At 42.6% G+C, this 26,924-nt stretch overlaps 1 protein-coding gene across 2 annotated transcripts in view; it reads left to right on the plus strand.

Moving 5' to 3' along the window:
* The window catches only part of DCC (DCC netrin 1 receptor), a 1,118,040-nt gene that overhangs the window by 992,311 nt on the left and 98,805 nt on the right, over positions 1-26,924 (plus strand). For both annotated transcript variants that reach the window (XM_077282231.1, XM_077282240.1), the window contains exons 19-21: positions 8,774-8,881; positions 11,989-12,183; positions 24,970-25,002. In XM_077282231.1, the coding sequence (XP_077138346.1) occupies positions 8,774-8,881; positions 11,989-12,183; positions 24,970-25,002 (336 nt within the window). The remainder of the gene's footprint in view (positions 1-8,773; positions 8,882-11,988; positions 12,184-24,969; positions 25,003-26,924) is intronic.

The following is a 26,924-nucleotide window of genomic DNA, read 5'->3' on the forward strand; positions in this document are numbered from 1 at the left end:
ATCTAGAGACAACGCAGGAATGCCCCCTGGCTACTTCTAGTGTGGTGTGTAGGTTTAGCATCGCGGTCAGCTCTAGTTTCCATCACCCGAGAGCTTGTCCGTTTATTCTGTGCTTCTGATGTTTCCTTGCCATTGGAAACCATAACAGTATGGCCAGCCCAAATGTTTAATCTATAGGCTGAAGCAGGAGAGAAAAGGAACTGTGAAACCTTTTTTTTTTTTTTTCCTCTGAAGTTGCACTCCAGCTCTAATTGCAGTCTCCTGTTTTCCTCTCCTCTTAACCCCTGAATGGCTCAGACTTTATCTGTTGAAATATGGATCCCCAGAGTCTGGCTACCAATTTGTATAATCTTGCCTCTAAAGTTCAGAATATACAAGATTTTTTGTTACATGCTCCTCGGTCTGAACCTAAAATTTCTATACCGGAGTTTTTTTCTGGAGATCGATCTTGTTTTCTAAATTTTAAATACAATTGTAAATTGTTTCTTTCGCTGAGATCTCATTCTGCTGGAGATCCTGCCCAGCAAGTAAAAATTGTTATTTCTTTACTGCGGGGTGACCCCCAAAATTGGGCATTTTCATTGGCACCAGGGGATCCTGCGTTGCTCAATGTGGATGCGTTTTTTCTGGCTTTGGGGTTGCTTTATGAGGAACCAAATTTGGAGATTCAGGCTGAGAAAGCCCTAATAGCCCTCTCTCAGGGGCAAGATGAAGCCGAAATATATTGCCAAAAATTTCGAAAATGGTCTGTGCTTACTCAGTGGAATGAGTGCGCTCTGGCGGCAATTTTCAGAGAAGGTCTCTCTGATGCTGTAAAAGACGTCATGGTGGGGTTTCCTGCGCCTACTGGTCTGAATGAGTCCATGACAATGGCAATTCAGATTGATCGGCGTTTACGGGAACGCAAACCTGTGCACCAGTTGGCGGTGTCTTCTGAAGAGGCACCACAGAGTATGCAATGTGATAGCTTTCTGTCCAGAAGCGAACGACAGATTTATAGGCGCAAAAATCATTTGTGCTTCTATTGTGGAAATTCTACTCATGTTATATCAGCATGCTCTAAACGAACAAAGAAAGTTGATAAATCCTCTGCTATTGGCACTTTGCAGTCCAAGTTTATTTTGTCTGTAACTCTAATTTGTTCGTTATCTTCTATTGTTGCGGATGCGTATGTGGATTCTGGCGCCGCTTTGAGTCTTATGGATTGGTCCTTTGCCAGGCGCTGTGGGTTTGATCTAGAGCCTCTGGAAGTTCCTATACCTTTAAAGGGTGTTGATTCTACACCATTGGCTAGTAATAAACCACAATACTGGACACAATTGACTATGCGTATGACTCCAGACCATCAAGAGGTGATTCGCTTCCTTGTACTGTATAATCTACATGATGTGTTGGTGCTGGGATTGCCATGGTTGCAAACTCATAACCCAGTCCTTGACTGGAAAACAATGTCTGTACTAAGCTGGGGATGTCAGGGAAATCATGGGGACACATCTTTGGTCTCCATTGCTTCATCTATTCCCTCTGAAATTCCTGAGTTTTTGTCTGATTATCGTGAGGTTTTTGAGGAATCTACTCTTAATTTTCTTCCTCCTCACAGAGATTGCGATTGCACCATAGATTTGATCCCTGGCAGTAAATTTCCTAAGGGTCGTCTATTCAATCTGTCTGTACCTGAACATGCTGCCATGCGAGAGTATATTAGGGAGTCCTTGGAAAGGGGACATATTCGTCCTTCTTCATCTCCTCTTGGAGCGGGGTTCTTTTTCGTAGCTAAAAGCGATGGTTCTTTGAGACCTTGTATTGATTATAGACTCTTGAATAAGATCACAGTCAAGTATCAGTATCCTTTGCCATTGCTGACAGATTTATTTGCTCGCATTGAGGGGGCGAAGTGGTTCTCTAAGATTGATCTTCGCGGTGCGTATAATTTGGTGCGAATTAAGCAGGGGGATGAGTGGAAAACCGCATTTAATACGCCCGAGGGCCATTTTGAGTATTTGGTGATGCCTTTTGGTCTGTCAAATGCCCCTTCGGTCTTTCAGTCTTTAATGCACAATATTTTCCGTGAATATCTGGATAAATTTATGATTGTGTATTTGGACGATATCTTGATTTTTTCGGATGACTGGGAATCTCATGTTCAACAAGTTAGGAGGGTTTTTCAGGTTTTGCGGACCAATTCTCTGTTTGTTAAAGGTTCAAAGTGTGTTTTTGGGGTTCAGAAGATTTCTTTTTTGGGGTACATTTTTTCCCCCTCTTCTATTGAGATGGATCCTGTGAAGGTTCGGGCTATTTGTGACTGGACGCAACCGACTTCTCTTAAGGGCCTTCAGAAATTTTTGGGCTTTGCTAACTTTTATCGTCGATTCATAACTGGTTTTTCTAGCGTTGTCAGGCCTTTGACTGATTTGACTAAAAAGGGTGCTGATGTTGCAGATTGGTCTCCTGCTGCTGTGGAGGCCTTTCGGGAGCTTAAGCGCCGTTTTTCTTCTGCTCCGGTGTTGTGCCAGCCTGATGTTTCTCTTCCTTTTCAGGTGGAAGTTGATGCTTCCGAGATCGGAGCGGGGGCGGTTTTGTCGCAGAAAAGTTCAGATTGTTCAGTGATGAGACCTTGTGCGTTCTTTTCTCAAAAATTTTCGCCCGCCGAGCGAAATTATGACGTCGGTAATCGGGAGCTTTTGGCGATGAAGTGGGCATTCGAGGAGTGGCGTCATTGGCTTGAGGGTGCTAAACATCAGGTGGTGGTCTTGACTGATCACAAAAATTTGATTTATCTTGAGTCGGCCAGACGTCTGAATCCTAGACAGGCGCGCTGGTCGTTGTTTTTCTCCCGGTTTAATTTTGTGGTTTCGTATCTGCCAGGTACTAAGAATGTGAAGGCGGATGCCCTTTCTAGGAGTTTTGAACCTGATTCCCCTGGTGATTCTAAACCTACGGGTATACTTAAGGATGGGGTGATATTGTCTGCTGTCTTCCCAGACCTGCGACGTGCTTTACAAGAGTTTCAGGCGGATCGGCCTGATCGTTTTCCGCCTGGTAGATTGTTTGTGCCGGATGAGTGGACCAATAGAGTCATCTCGGAGGTTCATTCTTCTGCGTTGGCAGGTCATCCGGGAATTTTTGGTACCAGAGATTTGGTGGCTAGGTCCTTCTGGTGGCCTTCCCTGTCTCGGGACGTGCGTACTTTTGTGCAGTCTTGCGATGTTTGTGCTCGGGCCAAGCCTTGTTGTTCTCGGGCTAGTGGGTTGTTGTTGCCCTTGCCTGTTCCTAAGAGGCCTTGGACACACATCTCTATGGATTTTATTTCTGATCTCCCTGTTTCTCAGAAGATGTCCGTCATTTGGGTGGTGTGTGACCGCTTTTCTAAGATGGTTCATTTGGTGCCCTTGCCCAAGCTGCCTTCCTCTTCTGAGTTGGTGCCCCTGTTTTTTCAGAATGTGGTTCGGCTGCATGGTATTCCGGAGAATATCGTTTCCGACAGGGGATCCCAGTTTGTGTCCAGATTTTGGCGGGCGTTTTGTGCCAGGATGGGCATTGATTTGTCTTTTTCGTCTGCATTTCATCCCCAGACAAATGGCCAGACGGAACGTACTAATCAGACCTTGGAGACTTATTTGAGGTGTTTCGTGTCTGCTGATCAGGATGACTGGGTCTCCTTTTTGCCGTTGGCTGAGTTTGCCCTTAATAATCGGGCCAGTTCTGCCACTTTGGTCTCCCCTTTCTTTTGCAATTCAGGGTTCCATCCTCGTTTTTCATCTGGTCAGGTGGAGTCTTCGGATTGTCCTGGAGTGGATACCATGGTGGATAGGTTGCATCGTATTTGGGGGCAGGTGGTGGACAATTTGGAGTTGTCCCAGGAGAGGACTCAACGTTTTGCTAATCGCCATCGTCGTGTTGGTCCTCGTCTTCGTGTTGGGGACTTGGTGTGGTTGTCCTCCCGTTTTGTCCCTATGAGGGTCTCTTCTCCTAAGTTTAAGCCTCGGTTCATCGGTCCTTATAAGATTTTGGAAATTCTTAACCCTGTGTCTTTTCGTTTGGACCTCCCAGCATCCTTTGCTATCCATAATGTCTTCCATCGGTCATTATTGCGGAGGTATGAGGTACCACTTGTGCCTTCTGTTGAGCCTCCTGCTCCTGTGCTGGTTGAGGGTGAATTGGAGTACGTGGTGGAGAAAATCTTGGACTCCCGTGTTTCCAGACGGAGACTTCAGTATCTGGTGAAATGGAAGGGCTACGGTCAAGAGGATAATTCTTGGGTTACAGCTTCTGATGTTCATGCTTCTGATTTGGTCCGTGCCTTTCATAGGGCTCATCCAGATCGCCCTGGTGGTTCTTGTGAGGGTTCGGTGCCCCCTCCTTAAGGGGGGGGTACTGTTGTGATTCGGTTCGTGGGCTCCCCCGGTGGTCTCTTGTGGTACTGGTGTCCTGCAAGCTTTACCTTCTCAGTTCACCTGTTCCTATCAGGATGTGGGAGTATCCTATTTAACCTTGCTCCTCAGTCATTCTAATGCTGGCCATCAATGTATCCAGAGTGATTCTGTTGCATGTTCCTGCTCCCAGTTTTCTGCTCAGCTAAGTTGGACACTTTAGTCCTTAAGTCTATTTTTGTATGTTTTGTCCAGTTTGCACTTATGTGAATCTCTGCAGCTGGAAGCTCTTGTTGGGCTGAAATTACCACTCCAGTGGCATGAGTTGTCACATGAGTTAAGGTAATTTCAGGATGGTGTTTTGAAGGGTTTTGCAGCTGACCGCGAAGTCCTCTGTTGTATCTTTCTGCTATTTAGTTAGCGGGCCTCTCTGTGCTAAATCTGCTTTCATACTACGTGTGTCTTTTCATCTGCTCTCACCGTTATTATATGTGGGGGGCTGCTATCTCCTGTGGGTACATTCTCTGGAGGCAAGCCAGGACTGTGTTTTCTTCTACCAGGGGTAAGTTAGTTCTCCGGCTGGCGCGCGGCATCTAGAGACAACGCAGGAATGCCCCCTGGCTACTTCTAGTGTGGTGTGTAGGTTTAGCATCGCGGTCAGCTCTAGTTTCCATCACCCGAGAGCTTGTCCGTTTATTCTGTGCTTCTGATGTTTCCTTGCCATTGGAAACCATAACATAAATCTCAGTGTGGTATTCTACTACAGTGCTGAAACCAAATGAAAATGGGAGTGATAGCCTCAGTCTGTGAATAATAATCCAAAGAGTCAAGTTATATAGGGAGGTGCAGGACCTGCAGAGTCAGTGGGACTGAATTGATTGATCTGTGATATACTACAGTAAGAGCCATTAATAATCCTCTTTCCTAATTTTGCTACTGAAGGCAAATCCTGAAACCAAGGCTTGTGTATTACAGAAATCATTCTTCCTAGCTTGTAAGATTGCAACACCCTATTTATTTATGAAGGGGAACCTGTCACTGGAAAAAAACACTATTAACCTGCAGATGTGGGGTTAATCTGCAGGTTAATTGTGATATTAACCTCCCTGGCACCCGCACTTACCCAAACGCTGCAGGGAGAAAATTTACTTTCCGGTTTCTTTAAAGTGAACGGTATTTGTGCTGGTTCAGTCAATGCTCTAAGTGTACAGAGCCTCCACCCTGACTGACAGCTGACCCTAATGCAGAGTCAGTGTCACTTAGGCCAGAGGAGCGGTTTCAGCCACTGCTTTCTATACACGGAGCGGTGACTGAACATGGGGTGAAAATGAACTTTATTCTCCCCGGCAGCATTCGGTTTCAGTCACAGGGGCGGCTCTGGTGCTGTTTCAGTCACCGCTCTAAGTATGCAGAGTGGTGACTGTAACTGCGCCTTCACCCTGACTCACAGCTGACCCCAAAGCATATCCACTTTCAGTTAGGGCTTGGGGTGCGGTTACTGCTGCCGCTTTCTATACATACTGTAGAGCGGTGACTGAACATGGGGAGAAAATTAACTTTATTCTCCCCGGCAACATTCAGTTTCAGTCACAGATGAGTTGCCGGTGCTGGTTCAGCCACTGCTCTGAGAGTACAGAGCACCCACTGTAAGTGCGCCACTGGCCGCAACTGACACTGGCTCTGAATTGGGGCAGGCTGTTAGTCAGGGTCAGGGGGTGCAGTTACAGGCATAACTGAACCAGCACTGGTGCCACCTTCCTGACTGAAACTGAATACTGCCGGGGAGAACAAAGTTAATTTTCTCCCAGCAGAGTTCAGCTATGCGCAAGCGCCGGAAAGATTAGTAATGCTATTGACCTGCAGGTTAAGCCCATATCTGCAGGTTAATAGCATTGCTGCTGGTGACAGGTTCCCTTTAACCTGCAGATTAACCCCATATATGCAGGTTAATAGTGTTTTTCTGGTAACAGGTTCCATTTAAAGGGAATCTGACAAAAGGATTTCACCCCCAAAAAAGTATTTATATGTGCATGTAGCTTTTCAAAGACAAGTCCACCAACACTTCTTAATGGCCAGTCTGTTCCTCTGTCACTGAGAATTCAGCATGTGAATTGATATGCTAGTGAGGTTCAAGAGCTATGGTAGATCTGAAGCCTCCGTCACTCCAGCTCTATATTTCACCCTGCGCTACCTCCTCCTGTTTGACTGATGGATCCTTTGATGGAAGTCACACCACATAGAGGCTGTGAGTGAAGCAGGAAGAGTAGGTGCTGGTCAGGGAATAGAGCTGAAGGTACAGGGGCTTCAGATCTACCATGGCGGTCCGACCTCCTAACTTACTGAACTACAAACTGGGCTCTAAAATGTCCCAATAGAATGGAGTATTGAACACAACTCTGTTTATTCTCTATAGGATTGTGGGATAATTTTGAGTACAGCACCTGGTTACAGTCACATATAAAATCGAGCAGTGATCGCGTGCATGCCCTAGTGCGGTCAATAGATAGATTATACCTAGCAGAAACGGGACAGCTGCTTTTAAAGGGGTTTACTTGTTTCACAACATCTCTGTCCCCCAGCTGCAGTTTGTTTAAAAAGAAAAAACACAAAAACTCTTCTTTATTCAACCTCCCCGGGTCCAGGACTGAGTGTCCACCTCCACTCTCAGCATCTGGTATTGTTTGCAGCCTTAATCTCACTGTTTGGTTGCAGCACTGGTGACACACCATTATTCACCGGTAGGAGCGGCAGATACTCAGAACTGGATCCGAGGAGGATGAGTAAAATGAGTATGTTTGTTTTATAAAAATAAATAGGCACTGAGATAAAGGGGGCTTCCAGAACTGGAAAACCCCTTTTAATTATTCAGAGGGCACCATTAATTAGTTATTGACATAAATCATTTATATCTGCTGCCTCTAATTCATGAATTAAAGGGAATCTGTCCCCCCCCAGGATGTGTATGGCCTATTAATATGGGCATACAGGTGATAAAAATGTTACACTGGTCCTACCTGTATGACCATATAAATGGTCTTGATGCTGAGAAATGTTATATTCTGTCTTTATGTTAATGATTTCTTACAGGCTCTGGGGTGTGTGGTGCTGCAAGAAATCTGTCTTCATTACAGTACTAACTCCCTCCCATGCACATCAGTTTTGGCCCCAGAATCCCGCGCCTGCACCCTGCCCTCCCTCAGAAATCCATACCTCATCCTCTCTTCTGTGGGCAATTCATTCAGGGATCTTCTGCGCAGGCGCTGGCGACTTCCGCTCCAGTGACCTCCGGCGCGCAGGTCCATAAGGTGCTCTCCCCACTTCCTCCCTGCATAGTCATCGCTATGTACACATGGTTCCTAGCAATGACTGTGCAGGAAGGAAGTGGGGAGAACATATTACCGGGGCGCACACCGGAGGTCACAGCAACTCGCCTGCGCAGAAGATCCCTAAATGCAGTGCCAACAGAAGAGTGGAAGAGGTCTGTATTGTGGAGGGAGTGCAGGGCACAGATGCGGGATGCCGGGGCCATAACTGACATACATGAGAGGGGGGTAGTATTGTAATGAGGAGAGGAGGCAGGGATTTCTTATAGCACTGCACACCCCGGAGCCTGGGAGAAATCATTAGCATAAAGACAGAAAATAACATTTCTCAGCAACATGACCATAAACATGAGGCATTGAGGTAGAACTGGTGGGTGTATCATTTCTATCACCTGTATGCCCAGATTAATAGGTCATATACATCCTGCGGGGGCAGATTCCCTTTACTATACCCCCACTATACAGGGTGGGTCATTTGTATGGATAGACCTGGGTGGGCTATGTACAAATAAAAAGGGAATGGTTGGTGATATCAACTTCCTGTTTGTGGCAAATTAGTATATGGGAGGGGGAAAACTTTTCAAGATGGGGATGACCATGGCGGCCATTTTGAAGTCAGTCATTGTGGATCCAACTTTATAAATGGCCCACCCTGTAGATACTGTAGAGACTATAGAGACTTTTCACAGCCACCTTGTCTTTTCTATATTAATGTGTTGAGCCCGTGGCCTTATGGAAAGCAATGATTACTGGCACCCCTGTGTTGCATCTAATACTTTTATAATGCGCCATCGGGGGGCGCTCTACTCTCTATATATACCTCCCTGGGAAAGACAATCCCACCACAGACTTCTGCTTCACTTCTTACTTTCCTGACAGAGTTTTATTCTAATTTATGAAAACCAAACTCTGGGACAAGAAAGTGTCAGGATGTCATAATTCCATGTGCGAACCTCCCGATTATTACTGTCTCTCCCGCGATGATACTTTCTATCAGCGCCTTGTATGTCGTACTGTTAATTTACACCTCGTTCACAGCCAAGTGTTTCTTTTTCTTTTTTTTTCCTTACACAATTTAAGCTCCAACATCTGCCCCGAAGGATTTAACAGTCATCACAAGGGAAAGGAAGCCTCGAGCTGTTACAGTGAGCTGGCAGCCTCCGATCGAAGCCAACGGCAAGATTACTGGTAATTTGCTTGTTCTGCACCTTTTTTTTGGAAACCACATATTTCTCTATTTAGCTTTCTCTTCTCATTATAAAAACTTGTTTTGATTTTTGATTGGATTGTCTTGAACGGATATGAAATATGATGTTTGTTTGCTGGAACTTGTCATTTCGGATAGAAGTCTAGGATACAATAAGAACTAATGTCCAAAGACGCTCATGGTCCACTGGGTGCAATCTGTGCGAAGGTATAAAGGAGCTCTGCTTCCTAGAGGAGGCCCCACCATACATACCTCACCCAATGTAGCCTCACGGCAACACACGGAGGATGTTGACCTTCATACAAGCTCCATGCATTGTCATACAGCCTTTGTGCCATAAAGTCTCCATACATACACTGACATGAAATCTCCATACGCTGTCATGAAGCCTCTGTGTACCATCCTACATCCTCCATACACCATGATTCAGCCTCATAAGCCATCATTCAGACTCCATACATAAGTTCTATTACTATACTAGCTTCATTCAGCCTCCATACACCATTATTCAGCCTCCATACACCATCATTCAGCCTTATACCCCATCATTCAGCCTCTATACACCACCATTCAGCCACCATACCCCATCATTCAGCCTCTACACACCACCATTCAGCCACCATACACCATCATTCAGCCTCATACACCATCATTCTACCTCTATACACCACCATTCAGCCACCATACACCATCATTCATCCTCCGTACACCATCATTCATCCTCCATACACCACCATTCAGCCTCCATACACCATCATTCAATCTCCATACATCATTATTGAGCCTCCAAACACCATCACTGAGCCTCCATACACCATCATTAAGCCTCCATAAACCATCATTCAGCCTCCAAACACCATCATTCAGCCTCCATACACCATCATTCAGCCTCATACCCCATCATTCAGCCTCCATACACCATCATTCAGCCTCCATACACCATCATTCAACCTCCAACCTCCATACACCATCATTAAGCCTCCAAACACCATCATTCAGCCTCCATACACCATCATTCAGCCTCATACCCCATCATTCAGCCTCCATACACCATCATTCAGCCTCCATACACCATCATTCAGCCTCCATACACCATCATTCAACCTCCATACACCATCATTCAGCCTCATACCCCATCATTCAGCCTCATACACCTTCATTCAGCCTCATACCCCATCATTCAGCCTCCATACACCATCATTCAACCTCCATACACCATCATTCAGCCTCATACCCCATCATTCAGCCTCATACACCTTCATTCAGCCTCCATAAACAATCATTCAGCCCCCATACAAAATTTTATTCATCCTCCATAAACCATCATTCATCCTCCATACAAAATTTTATTCAGCCTCCACACACCATGATTCAGCCTCCGTACACCATCATTCAGCCTCCATACACCATCATTCAGCCTCCATACACCATCATTCAGCCTTCAAACTGTCATACATTGTTTCCCTAGTACAGAAACTCTTTTCTTTGTGATATGTGAAGAGAGGATCTGGTCTAAGTTCTGTAAATATCCTGGGATAGCTTTCATTAATTTGTTGCCTCCTTGGCGTAAATCTCGGGGTTCCTCTTCTCCTCCCTCATTTGGTAGGGCAGTAGCATTCAACCCATGGCTCGAAAATACAGATCTTAGTCTACAAATGTTGCATAGTTTTCCTTCTATAGCCGCTGTATTACTCCGTCTATTGCTGGCTGCAGAATGTGTTTAGTGAGGATCCAACAGTGAGCCCGTCATGATGGTCTCATAGATTGTTGCCCGTCATGATGGTCTCATAGATTGTTGCCCGTCATGATGGTCTCATAGATTGTTGCCCGTCATGATGGTCTCATAGATTGTTGCTTGTCTTCTTTTGACCTGCCCTCTGCTGATTTGTGACCACAGGTCATATAAAGGGTTGAATGTGCAGCGAAACATAGAGCCTATAAAAGACAAAGGGTGCAACATTTTTAATTAAAGGGAACCTGTCACCAGTTTTGGCCGATATAAGATACGGCCATCACCTTTCAGGGCTGATATACAGCATTCTATAATGCTGTATATAGGAGCACAACCCGACCTGCAAGAGAAGAAAAATCACCTTTATTATACTCACCTGCGGGGCAGTCCGGTCTGAGGGTTGTCGCTCTTCTTGGCCCGGCGCCTCCCATCTGCTTCCGATGCCGCCCTCCTGCTTGCTTCATGTGGATGATGTGGATGCAAGCCACCCCTAACCACTGAGCAACTATAGAGCCACCCATAACCACCAAGCCACCACTAACCTCTAAGTCACAACTAACCACTGAGCCAGAATTCTGCAAGTGATCCTTGAACAACCATGGGATGCAGCTCCGGTTCCTCTAAACCTTTCTTTGCAATGCATAAATCAAAAACGATCAGGCATTAAGAACACTGTAAAAACGAGACTAATATGTCATGTAGCGATATTGGGAGAAGGTCCGATGGGCCACTCTTGTCATGAATTTGGTTAGGATTCCCTTTCTTCAGGAAGCAATTACCTTTTTCTGACAACTCACATCCGAACCACTGGGTGAGTACAAAGTCACATCTGGCATAAACATCTAAAAACGGAGTATCACAAAATTTTTCTCTTTTTCAAAATCTTCTCCCATCGGAATGTGTTTATGGAAAATAAAGGGTGTGTATGTCGCTAACCCTACTGAATAAGAAGCGGCTCTGCCTAAAAATGAGTGATGCTGAGGAACATTGGATTACATCATGGAAGAATTTCGGGCTCGTTGGGGTGAAATGACTCCAGACTGCCACATATAATTACTAATAATCACCTGCTCTGACTGGCAGGAGCTCGGCTGCAATTTAGACTTTTAGTTTCATGGAAGAAAACCTGTAAATGAAAAATCCCGGAAGATGTACAACAAGGTTACCGACGGCACAGTTCATCATAATTAGAAGTGACAGAAGCTGGCACTTACCGCATGGAAAGAATAATGCGTTCCGATGCCGATACTGCGGCTACAAATACATAATGCAGGACTCGGACTCATTCATAATTCATTGGGGCTTAAAATGTTTCCCTAAAGCTGTCACAATCTATACTTTTGTTTGCGTTTTTAGCGTATATCCTGTTTTATACCCTGGATAAGAACCTTCAGATAGATGACTGGGTAATGGAGACGATCAGCGGTGACAGACTCACTCATGAGATCCTCGACCTCAACCTAGACACGGCTTATTATTTCAGGATACAGGCTCGTAATGCTAAAGGATTGGGGCCCCTCTCCGACCCAATTCCTTTTAGAACTCCCAAAGGTAAGATTTCATTTTATTCAATTTTTCATTATTTTCCTCTTCTTTTTTTTTTAACTATTTTAAATTAGTCACAGGGGGGAGATGTAATGTCATGGCGGATAAAGTCAGAAACTGTGCAAAAGTGGAAAAAAATTAAACTTTTCTACTGCTTCCGAAGAGTTTTGATGCTTCATTCCCTTATGCAAAACACAAGTTAGATGCAGATGACCTGAGTTTCAAGATCACTGGATTTTTCGCAGCTAGGATAGATTTTACAATTGTCATTACATGCAATAGATTCTATCCCATGTATATAATCATGTGGTACACGGAATGTCATACATACGTTTTGCTATTCGAGTCTGTTGAAGAATAGCCAAAGTATATTGCACCATGTACTTTCGTAAAAATGGCAAAACTCAAGAGAGAAAAACAAGATCAGCAAATACCCTGTAGTAAGTAATAAGTAATGTTACAGGTAAGTAACATAGGGGACTTAGTTAACACTAGTTTGATCAAAAAAGGGTAAAAGCCATCCCACCGCGACAAGGTGACCCATCGGAATGATCCTATCTCATCTCTAGTATCAAAACTTCTTCTCATGTCAGCTGACCCCAATCTAGATGAGGGCAGAACCCAAATCCGACTGTTCAGACACCTGTCCATGGGAAGGTATATCGATGACATGCCTAGCTCAAAAACAGAAAGCCATGCCCCTGTTAGTACAAAGTACAAATGACTACAGCAAAACCAAAGAAATGAGCCAGAGCATAAGTTGAACAGAAAAGTGTAAAAGACATTCAACCGAGACAAAGTGAACCCATCGGAACAATCCTATCCCGTCTCTAGTAGTAAAACCTCTAGTAGTAAAACCTAAAAAGCAGAACCGAAGCCCCGACTGTTCAGACATCTGGCCATGGGAAGGTATATAGATGACATGCCTAGCTCCAAAAAGGAAGTCATGCCACTGTTAGTACAAAGTACAAAAAACAGCAGCAAAACCAAAGAAATGAGCCGGAGCATAGGTTGATATATGTGCAATATGGAGCGAGGCATTCCAAACCACTACCACTACATAAGGTCCCAGTGTTTGTTTTTCCCCATGGGATCTCAGTATTTGAATCAATTCTGCACACTATATTTATTTTGGCATTGGTTTATGCCATGTAATTGAATGAATGGGATCAACTAGATCAAAGCTCCCTAATGCAGACAATATTGAGGGGGGAGGATCCTGCTGCAGCCAGTTGTCGTATAGCCTCTCCAAAGGCCCCGTATTTATTGTACTTAGTACTGTCCCTTCTGTTTCAGATAGGGAGGAAGGGGGAAGTTTCTACTGCAGCCAGTTGTCTAACAGCCTCTCAAAGACCCCATAGTTATTAAGTGGCATTTTTCTATGAAATATACAGTGGGTACGGAAAGTATTCATACCCCTTTAAATTTTTCACTCTTTGTTTCATTGCAGCCATTTGGTAAATTCAAAAAAGTTCATTTTTTTCTCATTAATGTACACTCTGCACCCCATCTTGACTGAAAAAAACAGAAATGTAGACATTTTTGCAAATTTATTAAAAAAGGAAAACTGAAATATCACATGGTCATAAGTATTCAGACCCTTTGCTCAGGCACTCATATATAAGTCACATGCTGTCCATTTCCATGTGATCATCCTTGAGATGGTTCTACACCTTCATTGGAGTCCAGCTGTGTTTAATTATACTTCTAGGACTTGATTTGGAAAGGCGCACACCTGTCTATATAAGAGCTCACAGCTCACAGTGCATGTCAGACCAATCGAGAATCATGAGGTCAAAAGAACTGGCCAAGGAGCTCAGAGACAGAATTGCGGCAAGGCACAGATCTGGCCAAGGTTACAACAGAATTTCTGCAGTACGCAAGGTTCCTAAGAGCACAGTGGCCTCCATAATCCTTAAATGGAAGAAGTTTGGGACCACCAGAAGTCTTCCTAGACCTGGCTGTCCAGCCAAACTGAGCAATCGTGGGAGAAGAGCCTTCGTGAGAGCGGTAAAAAAGAACCCCAAGATCATTGTGGCTGAGCTCCAGAGATGCAGTAGGGAGATGGGAGAAAGTTCCACAATGTCAACTATCACTGCAGCCCTCCACCAGTTGGGTCTTTATGGCAGAGTGGCCAGATGGAAGCCTCTCCTCAGTGCAAGACATATGAAAGCCCGCATAGAGTTTGCTAAAAACACAGGAAAGACTCCCAGACTATGAGAAATAAGGTTCTCTGGTCTGATGAGATGAAGATAGACCTTTTTGGTGATAATTCTAAGCGCTATGTGTAGAGAAAACCAGGCACTGCCCAATACAATCCCAACAGTGAAACATGGTGGTGGCAGCATCATGCTGTGGGGTGTCTTTCAGCTGCAGGGACAGGATAACTGGTTGTCATTGAAGGAAACATGAATGCGGCCAAGTACAGAGATATCCTGGATGAAAACCTCTTCCAGAGTGCTCTGGACCTCAGACTTGGCCGAAGGTTCACCTTCCAACAAGACAATGACCCTAAGCACACAGCTAAAATAACAAAGGAGTGGCTTCAGAACAACTTTGAGACCATTCTTGACTGACCCAGCCAGAGCCCTGACCTAAACCCAACTGAGCATCTCTGGAGAGACCTGAAAATGGCGTCCACCAACATTCACCATCCAACCTGACGAAACTGGAGAGGATCTGCTAGGAAGAATGGCGGAGGATCCCCAAATTCAGGTGTGAAAAACTTGTTGCATCATTCCCAAGAAGACTCTTGGCTGTACTAGCTCAAAAGGTGCTTCTACTCCATACTGAGCAAAGGGTCTGAATACTTATGACCATGGGATATTTCAGTTTTTCTTTTTTCATATTTGCAAAAATTTCTACATTTCTGTTTTTTTTCCATCAAGATGGGGTGCAGAGTGTACATTACTGAGGGAAAAATGAACTTTTTTGAATTTATCAAATAGCTGCAATGAAACAAAGAGAGACAAATTTAAAGGGGTCTGAATACTTTCTGTACCCACTATACATGGTACTGGCCCTTCTACTGCAGACAGAGGGAAAGGAAGAGGCTTTGGCTGCAGTCAGTTGTCTTCCAGCCTCTCCGAAAGCCTTGTATTTGTTGCTTTGTTTGACTCTATGATATGTTCCTAGTACTGACCTCTCTACTGCAGACAGAGGATAGGGGGGAGGCTCCTGCTGCAGTCAGCTTTCTTATAACCTTTCTATACACCCTTTATTTGTTGCGTGGTCTGCCTCTTTAATTTCTACCCAGTACTGATCCCTCTACTGCAGACAGAGCAGAAGGGAGAGGCTCCTGCTGCAGCCGGATGTCTTCCTATTATTGTAAATTGCAGTCTGCTGAAGGAGAGCATAAAACATCATGGGATATTTGGGAACTGTTCCTGGAAATTTCTATTATATCAGCAGCTCAGAGCAATTTTTTATATGAGCATATAATTGTCTATATTACAATTCCACCTAAAGGTGCAACTTTTTTAGCTGAAAGGGAGGGTGTTAACAGGTTTTTGCTAAGTAATTTGAGAGCAGCATGACGTAGGGACAGTGACCCTGATTCCAGTGATATACCACTTAGTTTGCTGGGTGCAGCAGTTGTGATCACAGTTTTATCTGCTGTAAATCTAGCAGAGCTCGGAATGCTGTGCTGCATATAACCCCGCCCACACCACTGATTGGAAGATTTCTGCATAGTGACAAACATCTGCCAATCAGTAGTGGGGGTGTGGCTGGACTAAGAGGCACAATACACCTTTTCCTGCAGTGATAATCTCCTGGTGATAAAACACAGATTGTATTGAAACACCAAAACACAGCCTAGTAAGTGGCACATTCCTGGAATCAGGGTTTCTGCCCCTACATCATGCTTCTCTCGGATTACATACCAAAAACCTGCTGACAAATTCCCTTCAAATTGTTGACTATAAAACAATTTGTAACTGGGCTTCATTACAAATATTGCACTGTTTACCTTTTATAGCCTCTGCGCTGTTTTTTTTCTATTGCTGGCTGCAGAATGAGCTAACTAAAAATCCATCAATGAGCTTACTCAGACTGTCTAATAGGATACTTTCTAGCTCTCTTTATTTGTCTTTGTTGCCTTTTATTTGTCTCTTTTGTAGCTATTTCCTGACCACGGGCCACATGAAAGTTGATTGTGCAGGGAAACATAGTCAGTGCAACATTTTTAGTGAAAACCAATTGTAAAAATGATTTTTAGCCCTAAATACATGCCTTTAAGTGAAATAAATACATTTATAACAATTCCTAAAAGTGAACAACCCCTTCAAGGGAGAAAAAAAAAGTCAAAGAGATCTAGTAAAAGGGTAAGAATCTTTTTTTTTTTAAAAAAAGAGAATAAATAAATTTCCAGTAGCAGCCATGTAAGATCATTAGGTGCGTATTCGCCGCTCCCCCCGGACGTGGATGTTTGATGTCGTTCCCCACACGGCGTGTAATAATTTATTACAGTCCATCATTCGGCAGCTTGAGACCTGTCACCACATCTAAGGGGCGGGAACCCTGTGAAGTCCTCGGAGTCCGTGCTAATGTCGGGGTGTTTGTGCTTCTCGCTAATAAACACAAAGAGCGGAATGTTCGGCTTCGTCCCATGGAGCTGAGATTCCGTAAGGGCAGTAAGTTGGTCGGAGCTCGCCGCCATTGAACTCGCCCCCACTTCCACCCTCTGTAGTTTAAACGCTACATGAAACAAACGGCGCGCTCGTCAATGCCCTTTCATGTCGTCCGCGGAGACGCATAACATTTCAATTATACATGTTATTAATGAACCTGACAATATTGTGCATGGCTGCAAACATTTTTTTTCATAAGGCGCAGTACCAGGACCGTCCACTAGGCAGCGCGCACATCTGCCATTTATAACATTGATATTATTTAACTTTTGCGCTTTTATCCGAAAGCTTCCCCAGCCTCACACAAAGCTGTATTAAGTATTAAATATCAGAATAATACTTATTTTACGAGTGTTTATATAATAATAGAAGAAGCAGCACCCCTCCCCCTTGCAAAAAAAAAAGTGACTGCGCATTATAGCTGTATTTTTATTTTGCACCATTAGTTGTCGCTTCTAATAAATATATATTGTTGTTACTGAACAAGTTAAAGCTAAGCAGCGTTATATAGCAGTAAATTAATTATATGGGATGAGGATTACAGCATTATGTGGGAAGTAATACGGCATTATATGGCTGCATATTTAGACAGCGGTATATAGCAGTATTATCTTGTCATTATGCAGTGGCATTACGTTGGCTGTATATGACAGTACTTTATTGGCATTATTATTTGCGGCGTTATATGAGCTGTATATGGTAGTATTATGTTGGCATTATGTTGTGGTTTGTATATATCAGTATTATAGTTACCTTTTTATGCAATATCTTGGCATTATATGGCTGTATACTTAGACAGCGGTATGTAGCAGTATTATTTTGTCATTATGCAGTGGCATTACGTTGACTGTATATGACAGTACTTTATTGGCATTATTATTTGCGGCATTATATGAGCTGTATATGGCAGTATTATGTTGGCATTATGTTGCGGTTTGTATATAGCAGTATTATAGTTACCTTTTTATGCAATATCTTGGTATTATATGGCAGCATTCTGTGAGCGGTATATGGCAGTATTAGCTTGGTATTATGTGATAGTATTGAATGGAGGTATTATACGGCAGTATTATCTTAGTCGTATGTGTCAACATCTTAGCATAATATGGAGGTGTTATGTGGGTTGTATATTGCAGTATTTTAGGGTCCAAATCACACATTATGACAAGCTGTGTATGGCAATATTATCTCAGCATTATGTATCAGTATCATGTAGGCTGTATATAAAAATATAATCTTTGCATTATATGGTGGCATTATGTGTGTCGTATATGGCAGTATTATCTTGATATTTTGTCAGCATCGTGAGGACTGTACAGTATATAGACATATCTTGGCATTACATGGTGGTATTATGTGTGCTGTGTATGGCAGTATAATCTTGTTATAAAATGTCAGTATCATCTATCATGGCAGTAGTATTGACATGGTATTATTTGGTAGTATTATTTGGGATGTATATAACATTATTAACATAGTAATATTTGCAGTATTATCAGATTAGTATTTGGCAGTATTACTGTGGGCTTTACATGGCAGTATTAACATAGTATTATCATGGTAATACATGGCAGTATTATATGGGATGTATGTGGCAGTATTATCATGGTATTATTTGGTAGTATTATTTGGGATGTATATAACATTATTAACATAGTAATATTTGGCAGTATTATCAGACTAGTATTTGGCAGTATTACTGTGGTAGGATATGGCAGTATTATGTGGGATGATATTCGGAAGCTTGTTGCCCCGGGGCACTGTCTTGCAAAAATCACCTTCCCCTAAAAGTAGATCCCATACGACCCCAATAATTGATGATTCGGCCACACAACCCTGCAGTATAGTATGGGACAAAACCAAACAGAATCAGACCTCGAAAGCCACAAATTCATATAAAATGTTATTTCCATAGAAGCATTTAATTCTCAGATTCTGCGGCATAAAACCTCCTTTGCCACAAGAAGAGTAATATAGTATTATATAGTATAGAGAGTATTGTCCATGTAGCCACTAGTAGCAGGCAGCCGTTTGTTCCTGATTGCCGCCGCTGTTTGCATGCGGCCTATCAAGGGTTAAAGAAAAGGCAAACAGACAAAAAGACAATCAAGGACGCGCTGATTGTAATAGACCTAAATGGGCTACTCCATAAAAACGAAGCCGCGGTTAAATTAAAAACTCAACTTTAACACCGCAACATAGAGATGTGATTAATAGAAAGTAATCTCATTGCATATTAGATGCGTTTTACTTATCACATTTGCAAAAATTGCAATTTGATGGCCTTAAAAAAAAAAACAGAGCGGGTTTTTTATTGTATAGCGCCACCTAATGCTCAGGATTGTACTAGCAATTAAATGTTATTGCTGTCATTGTTCGGGGACGGTTTGGTGGTTACAGGTTTATATTTTTCCGATGATTTGTGACCTGAATATATTTAACAGAAGACCAGGGTCCAAAATAAATTACCTAGGGTTGGGACTAATTACGAAAATGTGGAATGGGGCCCTGATTCATTGGGGCTTATTGTTATTATTTTGGTCCGCACTTTATGCCTTCCATTAATATGCATTCATTATCCCATTGTCTAAAGTTTTGCATAACTTCACCTCTAGGTGGAACTGCTGAGTTGCTGATTTGGGCCCCCAGCAATTGGGCCCCTTAGCTGCTTGTACACATGGAGGGTCCAAAGCCTTCGGGGGTAACATTAGACCCCGAGACTAATTAAAGGGACGGCAGAGGGTGTAAATAAATCATCTACCCCATCTAGAATGGTTGGGAAACCCGCCTACAAGCTTAATTCTAGGATCTTCAACCAATGCTGGTTTAGGAAATGGGGGAATTTTTTTACATTTTTTTTTTTTGAGTCTTTACTTTTCCCACCCTAGATATTATTGGGATCCCATAGAAACCTACAGAAATAAATTAATAGGAAATTATCACGTTGAACAATCATGAAAATAGGAAAACAGTGTGCTATAGAGCTGGAGGAGCTGAGCGGATTGATATATAAGTTGATGGGAAAAGATTCAGTATAACATAAATATTTGATGGAAATCCCTTCTTATTCCGGGCTTAGGAGTCCTGTGGGCGGAGGCCCCGCCCCCTAGACTCTTTAGCTTTACAATCATCAGAAATGAAATCAATAAATTACACGTAATACTCAATCTTTTCCCATAACCCCATATATCAATCTGCTCAGCTTCTCCAGCTCTATAACATCTGAGACATCATTTTCATGATGACAGGTCCCCTTTAAGAACATCCATCTGGCATTTCTCTTGTATTACTTTGTACCTGATTGGGGCTGGATTGCCGATTCTTGAAAATTCATTTGTCTATTACATAAAATATAATTTTTTTTTACGGAACAAAAAGGATAAGAAATGGGTCAAAATAATATAAAAACAACAAAGTAATCAGTATATTTTGGAACAAAAAAATTAAAATTGTAATCACAAAATGTCTAAAATTTTCCAAAGCCAAATCCCGATTTCATAAAATAACAGGATGTATCACAAAAAAAGAGACAAAATGCAACCGGCCGCACAAAACTATACTGTATCGTAACCGAGTGCGTTAATTCCGGTAAGACCTTCCACCCTTGGCGTTAGATGGAGAAGATAAATCCACCTTCTGATATTACTAATCCTGAGAACCCTCTGTTCTTAGTAAATGGTGAAAAACTTTCTGCCCCTCATTATACAAACTCTTCATTTCCATCACTCTTAGAAGTCGTCTTCCTTGAACCAAGGAATTCTAGATGACTGTGCCGACCGGCGTAGAGAGCCGGGAGGGGAAAGGTCCAGTAATGCACTGTGTTTGTTATCCGCCTTTGATCTTATGCACCATTATACAACACAACATTTCATGTGAATCCATCAGAACCGTGAATGGAAATCTCCTTCATGTCTCCTGTTTGGTGGAGACTCTGGTTAAGAGCATCTCTCGATGAAACCTCTTTATAACGGAGCATTTACTGATGGCAGCATGGCTCCTTTACATTAAAGGTGCCTTTTAGAGATAAGTGAATCTCCTGAAATTAGTTGTAGGCAGATTCACTTTAATCTTCTCCAAGGAGACATTTATTATTTTCTGAGGCTTCTCCAGATTCCGAAGCAAAATAAACGAAGATCCAAAAAGGGGTTAGAAAATACTAAAAAAGAAATGATACTCACCTCCCTCCAACCGATCTTCCTGCCCGGTAATCCGCTTCGTTCGGATTGGTCTTATCTTTCCTCAATGATTAGGTCAAATGTGGTCACTTGGGTGACGATGCAAGTCATTGATATCAATGGTGCGCGTCATGCCCAACATGATCATGTGGCGCATAGTCAACACCGGAAGATTCAACCCAAACAGAAGACAAATCCGAAGACCGATAAAAACTTCTTTATAGTGGCGAATTAACTGTCGGCAGCATGGCTCCTCTACATTAAAGGTGCCGTTTAGAGATATGTGAATCACCTGAAACTAGTTGTAGGCAGATTCACTTTAATCTTCTCCAAGGAGACATTTATTATTTTCTGAGGCTTCTTCAGATTCCGAAGCAAAATAAACAAAGATCCAAAAAGCGGTTCGAAAATACTGAAACAAAATGATACTCACCTTCATCCCACCGCATCTTCCTGCCTGGTAGTCCCCTTCGTTCGGATTGGTCTTATCTTTCATCGATGATTAGGTCAAATGTGGTCACTTGGGGGATGATGCAAGTCATTGATATCAATGGTGCTCGTCGAGCCCAACATGATCGTGTTGCGCATAGTCAACTCGGGAAGATTCAACCCAAACAGAAGACAAATCCGAAGGCCGATGAAAAGTGAGAGGAGGACTGATGCTGGACAAGACAAGTGAGCATAATCTTGTAGCATCTTTTAACCCTTTTTCGACCCTTAAAATAATCCATCAAAGTACAGTGTGAGTGTGAATTTGTTGGGTTTCTAATTCAGGCAAATCTGAATTTTTGTGGAAATTCGACACAAATTTGATTTGCTATGAAGCGATCCGCTCATCCTTCATGTGATACCTGTCCACGTGTCTAGTTGGCCAACAGGGATTATGAAGGCATCAACACTCTGCGATACATACCTTATAGATAATCATTTCCCAACTATTAGGAGTTTATATACAGAAACATATCTATATTGCGTCTTGTGTCACCATATGGGTGTAGTGTATAAGCTTTAACATTTGTTATAGTGATTATGGGGTTCTCCACTCTAGACGATCACCCTACTTGTTTAGTACTGTAACAAGAAGCCGTTCAGAAATTGCCAGCGATCAGCTGTAATCAATGGTGACAGTCACTGTTCAGTTTCTCTGCAGCGCCTCCACAGGGGAAATTAAGTATTACACCGTTCCCATTCACATTAATGGGTTATCTTTGTAATACAAGGCAGGACAGGTCCTCCAGAGAGAGAGACAGTCTTTGTAACTGATATTCATTCATACCAAGAGATAAGGATCCCAGACAGAGAAGCTTTGTGTATAAACTAGGAATACAGTGTATGAAAGAAGGATTTTCTAAACTAAATAACCTCTTTAACATAGTTAAGAGAACTCAGGAGGAAAATGTCAACAGACCTGACCCTATTACTGCCTTTAGCTGAACGTATCCATGTAGAGTACGGATGATGGCAGTGATGGGTCAGCTCCTGCCTCCTCCTCTTAGGGTACTGTCTCACAGTGGCACTTTGGTCGCTACGACGGCACGATCCGTGATGTTCCAGCGTCGCTTGATTATCGTTCCAGCGTCGTAGACTTCGGTCACACTTTGCAATGCACGCCGCTGGAGCGATAATTTCATGACGTATTTGCGATGTAGAAGCCGTTGGTTACTGTGCGCACATCGTATACAATATCGTGCACACCTTTGTCACACGATGCAATCATGCCGCCACAGCGGGACACTTGACGATGAAAGAAAGTTTTCAAACGATCTGCTACGACGTACGATTCTCAGCGGGGTCCCTGATCGCAGTAGTGTGTCAGACACAGCGATATCGTATGGATATCGCTGGAACGTCACGAATCGTGCCGTCATAGCGACCAAAGTGCCACTGTGAGACAGTACCCTTAGTATTCTGCCTATCAGAATGATCTCCAGCAGCAGATTCTCCCCAGAGTAAGAGACAAACGGGGGCGGAGCTGATCCATCACTGCCATCATCTGTACTCCAAATGAGTATGTGCTGATATCAGTGCTGCAGAAGGCAGGATAGTAGATTGGGGAAAAGCTGGAGTTTGTAAACCACTTACATGCAATTATTTTATTTTATTTTTTTACAGGAGTGATGAAAAATGGCCAAATAAAGTGATTTGCAAACTTTCTTAACTTTACATGCTGGGCAAAATTCTAAAAAAAAATAATTAAAGTTTAGTTACTCTTAAGATTTCTTTATAGGAGCCAGAAACTTCATTTTTATGATACCAAGCTCCAAATCTCCTTTATGGCCTTGAAACTATATTATAAAATTCTAGCTACCTGCAGCCACAACTAGAGGGAGCAAAAAAATCTAACTGTAGACTGTTATTAGAATGAAGCAAATTGATTCTAAACAAATCGAATTCCTCAAATTTTCTGGCTTCAGGGGAATCAGACTTTACTGACAGGCTGGATTCCGAGGGCTGGTAAGGGGTTATAAAACACCACTCCTTGGTCCTCTCAATACCTGTCATGCCCTGACTGGTCCTCGCTGAAGCTCTGTTCGGTCTCCTTTTTCCTTCAGCACATGATGCCTGGCATCTTCACTTTGCGCCATGACTTCCAGCACCAAGAAGGCATGTGACACCTGCCCCCGAGTGCTGATTACTCCACGACTGTCGCTGTCAGAGGTCTACTTGGCCCAGAGTGAAGATGCCGGAGAGGGGGCTGCAGCACATGTGAGCCGTGAGGTATTATTAGCTTTAGGTACCCTGAGTTTATTAAGGTCTGGTGTCGGGATTGACTCTGGAACATTACCAGGAACATTCTATTTGCATCAAATATGTTTTATGCAAATGTTATTTCTTGGCCAAATTTGAGTAGATCTGCCAAATTTAGATATTGGTAGATTCGATCATCTCTACTGCTTATACATTAAAGGAGTTGTCCACCACTAGGACAACCCCCTTCTGCAACTAAATGTTATGACCCGATAAAAAATAAAGCCTATACTCTCCTCCCATGCTGGTGCCGGAGGTGTCGGCACTCAAGGTCCAGGAGCTGTGATGTGGTGTTATGACACGTGATGCCCGCGCCCAATCGGAGTTACTGTCTCCGCCTTCGGACAAACTGAAAATGAAGAGGAAGTCCGGACGGCAGCTGATCCAAGACTTCCTCTTCATGCTCAGTTCCTACTAAGGTGGAGACAGTAATGTCAGTGGTGATTGGGACCGCCGGTGTCACGTGTCACAACACCACATCACAAGCTTAGGGAGAGTGAGTGCCGACACCACGGGAACTGTGCCTGCACGGAAGGTGAGTATAGGCTTTATTATTTTACTATTTCATTTAAGAAGGGGTTGTCCTAGTAGTGGACAACCCCTTTTAAAGTGTATGATGCACAGTATGCAATAGGCTCTAAAGCTCCCTCTAGTGGTGGCTGTAGACAGGTAGAATTTTATCTTTGCCTCTATGAACGGGATTTGAAGCTCTTACTGGAGAAATCTGAATTTAGAAAAATGTATTATTATAATATATTACTATAGCTGAAAACATTGGATCTATTAATATTACTATATAGAATTTTCTTAGATTAAGCGTGGTGATACCTGTTATTAAAGTAGACAATTTTTTAAAGAAATCCAGCACTATTGTATCTTTTATATTATTTGCAATCAGCATGAACATTCAGGTTTTATGTCCTCATTTATCCCTGTACCGGCTGCTTTCCAAGAGTCCTTGTAACTCTGACAGTCGAATAGCACATCTCAAAATTTACCCTTTTCGTAATATATATATATATTTTTTTATGACATTTCCAAAAAATAAAGAAAAAATGCTACAAATGATTCCACGGGCAGCCTTTCAGCATGAGTATTGCAAAATGTAGTGTTTCATGCACATTAAGCCTGGCTACCGGTATAAAGTCTGCTAACGAAAATTTCTGATTTGATATGTCAAGCGTCTTATGAGAAGCTGTCACAATGTAATGATAATGTCTCTCTTTTTTCCTTTGTAGTGGAACACCCTGACAAAATGGCTAATGACCAAGGTACAGTGGCCTCATTCTGTCAACTTTACCCCCCCTCTACCCCATCCTCCTGACAAAACCAATGGTGTGCTTGCAGAACGGTCTCACCCGCGCGACGCGTTTCGCTTTTCACCAGAACCGCGCCACACCTGATGAGGCGCCGACAATCTACGCGCTAATTAATCTCGTTAATGAAGTTCTGCTACGATGAGGCTTCTGCCGCCGTCTTCGGTTTTTTGATGGGAATGATGTAAATTTTCTGGAGAGGAAATTGTTTTGTCTCTTTTTTTGAAAGACCAATTAAAATGTCAAGCTTCTTTGTATGAAATAAATTTTAGTCCCTCTCCCCGTGCTTCTGAATAATTCACATTAAGTATAATTAAGCTCGGCATAATTTCCAGGCTGCTCTTGCAATTCCCTTTCATTGGCTGTAGAATATATTTGCAGATTTGCCGATTTTCGTTCGCGATATTTGTAAATCATTCCCGTGCCTCAAGACAGCAAAGGCAAACATAGGTTATACTTAACTTTTTGAGTTTTTGGGGGAATTTGTAGAATGATTATCATTTTTTTGGGGTTAAGTATAGTATTATATTCGTGTCGAATTTTAATGATTAGATCATTCTAAATTACCGACACATCTCGGAATTAAGCAAAAAAGCTATACTATGTTTTGGGAGACAGTCAGAGTGGTCTCGTCGGAGGCTATTAATGCCAATTTGTACCTAATTCCGCATGGCAAAAATTGAATTTATCACTTGGAAATTATGCTTGAAGCACCTTATCTATCCAGAATATCGACCATTTCACGTATACAGACATGTCCACACTTTCCTCTTCTTGAATTGTAATATGGTCTCCAATGTCTCATGGTATAAATTTAATTTTGTTATCTCAACATGCAAGTGAAATCTCTGACAATGTGCAATTCACTTCACAACCAACGGTTGGCCAATTTTAGATCAGACACATATGGAATAAACATCTCCCGACAGAGTATCACAAAATTATCCTGTTTCCACAGCTGCTCTTCTCTTGATGTTCATCCTGGTATGTAAAAGTTCTGTGCTTTGGACTATCCCTACTTGTTAGAGGGGTCCCTTGATAATAAACTGACTAGACAAAAAAGAAGGCATTGTAGGAAATACAACATTTTTGGGATTCAATTTGCACAATCAAATTTTCCACTATTTTACGTTGTTCTTTTTTGAGAGCCAGAAAGGGTTAAAAAAAATGGTACACTTACCTGTGCCAAGCTTTCACCTGACTCCTAATGACAGCTCCACTGCAGCTTCCTTGGCCCTCCACGTTGGTCTTTGGTTCTTCTCCTACTGAAGCCCACCTGGTCATATCCACATGAGGAGACAGATAAGGATATTGTATTCTTTTTAACACCTTCCCTCTCATTGGTTTATTATACTGCCTCTGGAGAAACATCAGACCACAATAAAAATCTTCTCATGGCAGTGGGGGAACTTTAAATTCAGAGCTAATTTTATTTGGAATAAATCAAATCCATTTTCCAAATTTGAGAGAATCTGTTTGAAACAAAACTGTAGGTAGATTCTCTTATTTGTAAAGCTTGGAAAAAGTGCTAATATCCCTTGCGATCAGTTGTAATCAGTAGGTAAACCTGACTGTAAATGTTTAATTTCCCTGCAGCACCACCGCAGGCGAAGTTAAGTATTACCCAGGACAGATCCTCCATGGAGACAGATGTTTTTTTGGAACTGCTCTCCAATTTGGCCAAGAGATGAGGATCAGAATTTCCTAATGAAAGTAATATCAAAATAAGTTTTCTAAACTAGACTAACCCTTAAAATCTGGCTGAAAGAATTCCCTTTTCTTTCAGTGTTACGGGTAGTAACCTTAACCTGGCAGTGAGAGCTGTTGTGAAATTTTTAGCTCCATCCACAACCCATGCACTGGTCAAAGAACTGATC

This window comes from Ranitomeya variabilis, chromosome 1 (assembly GCF_051348905.1).
Source record: "Ranitomeya variabilis isolate aRanVar5 chromosome 1, aRanVar5.hap1, whole genome shotgun sequence".
Classification (NCBI taxonomy): Eukaryota; Metazoa; Chordata; class Amphibia; order Anura; family Dendrobatidae; genus Ranitomeya; species Ranitomeya variabilis.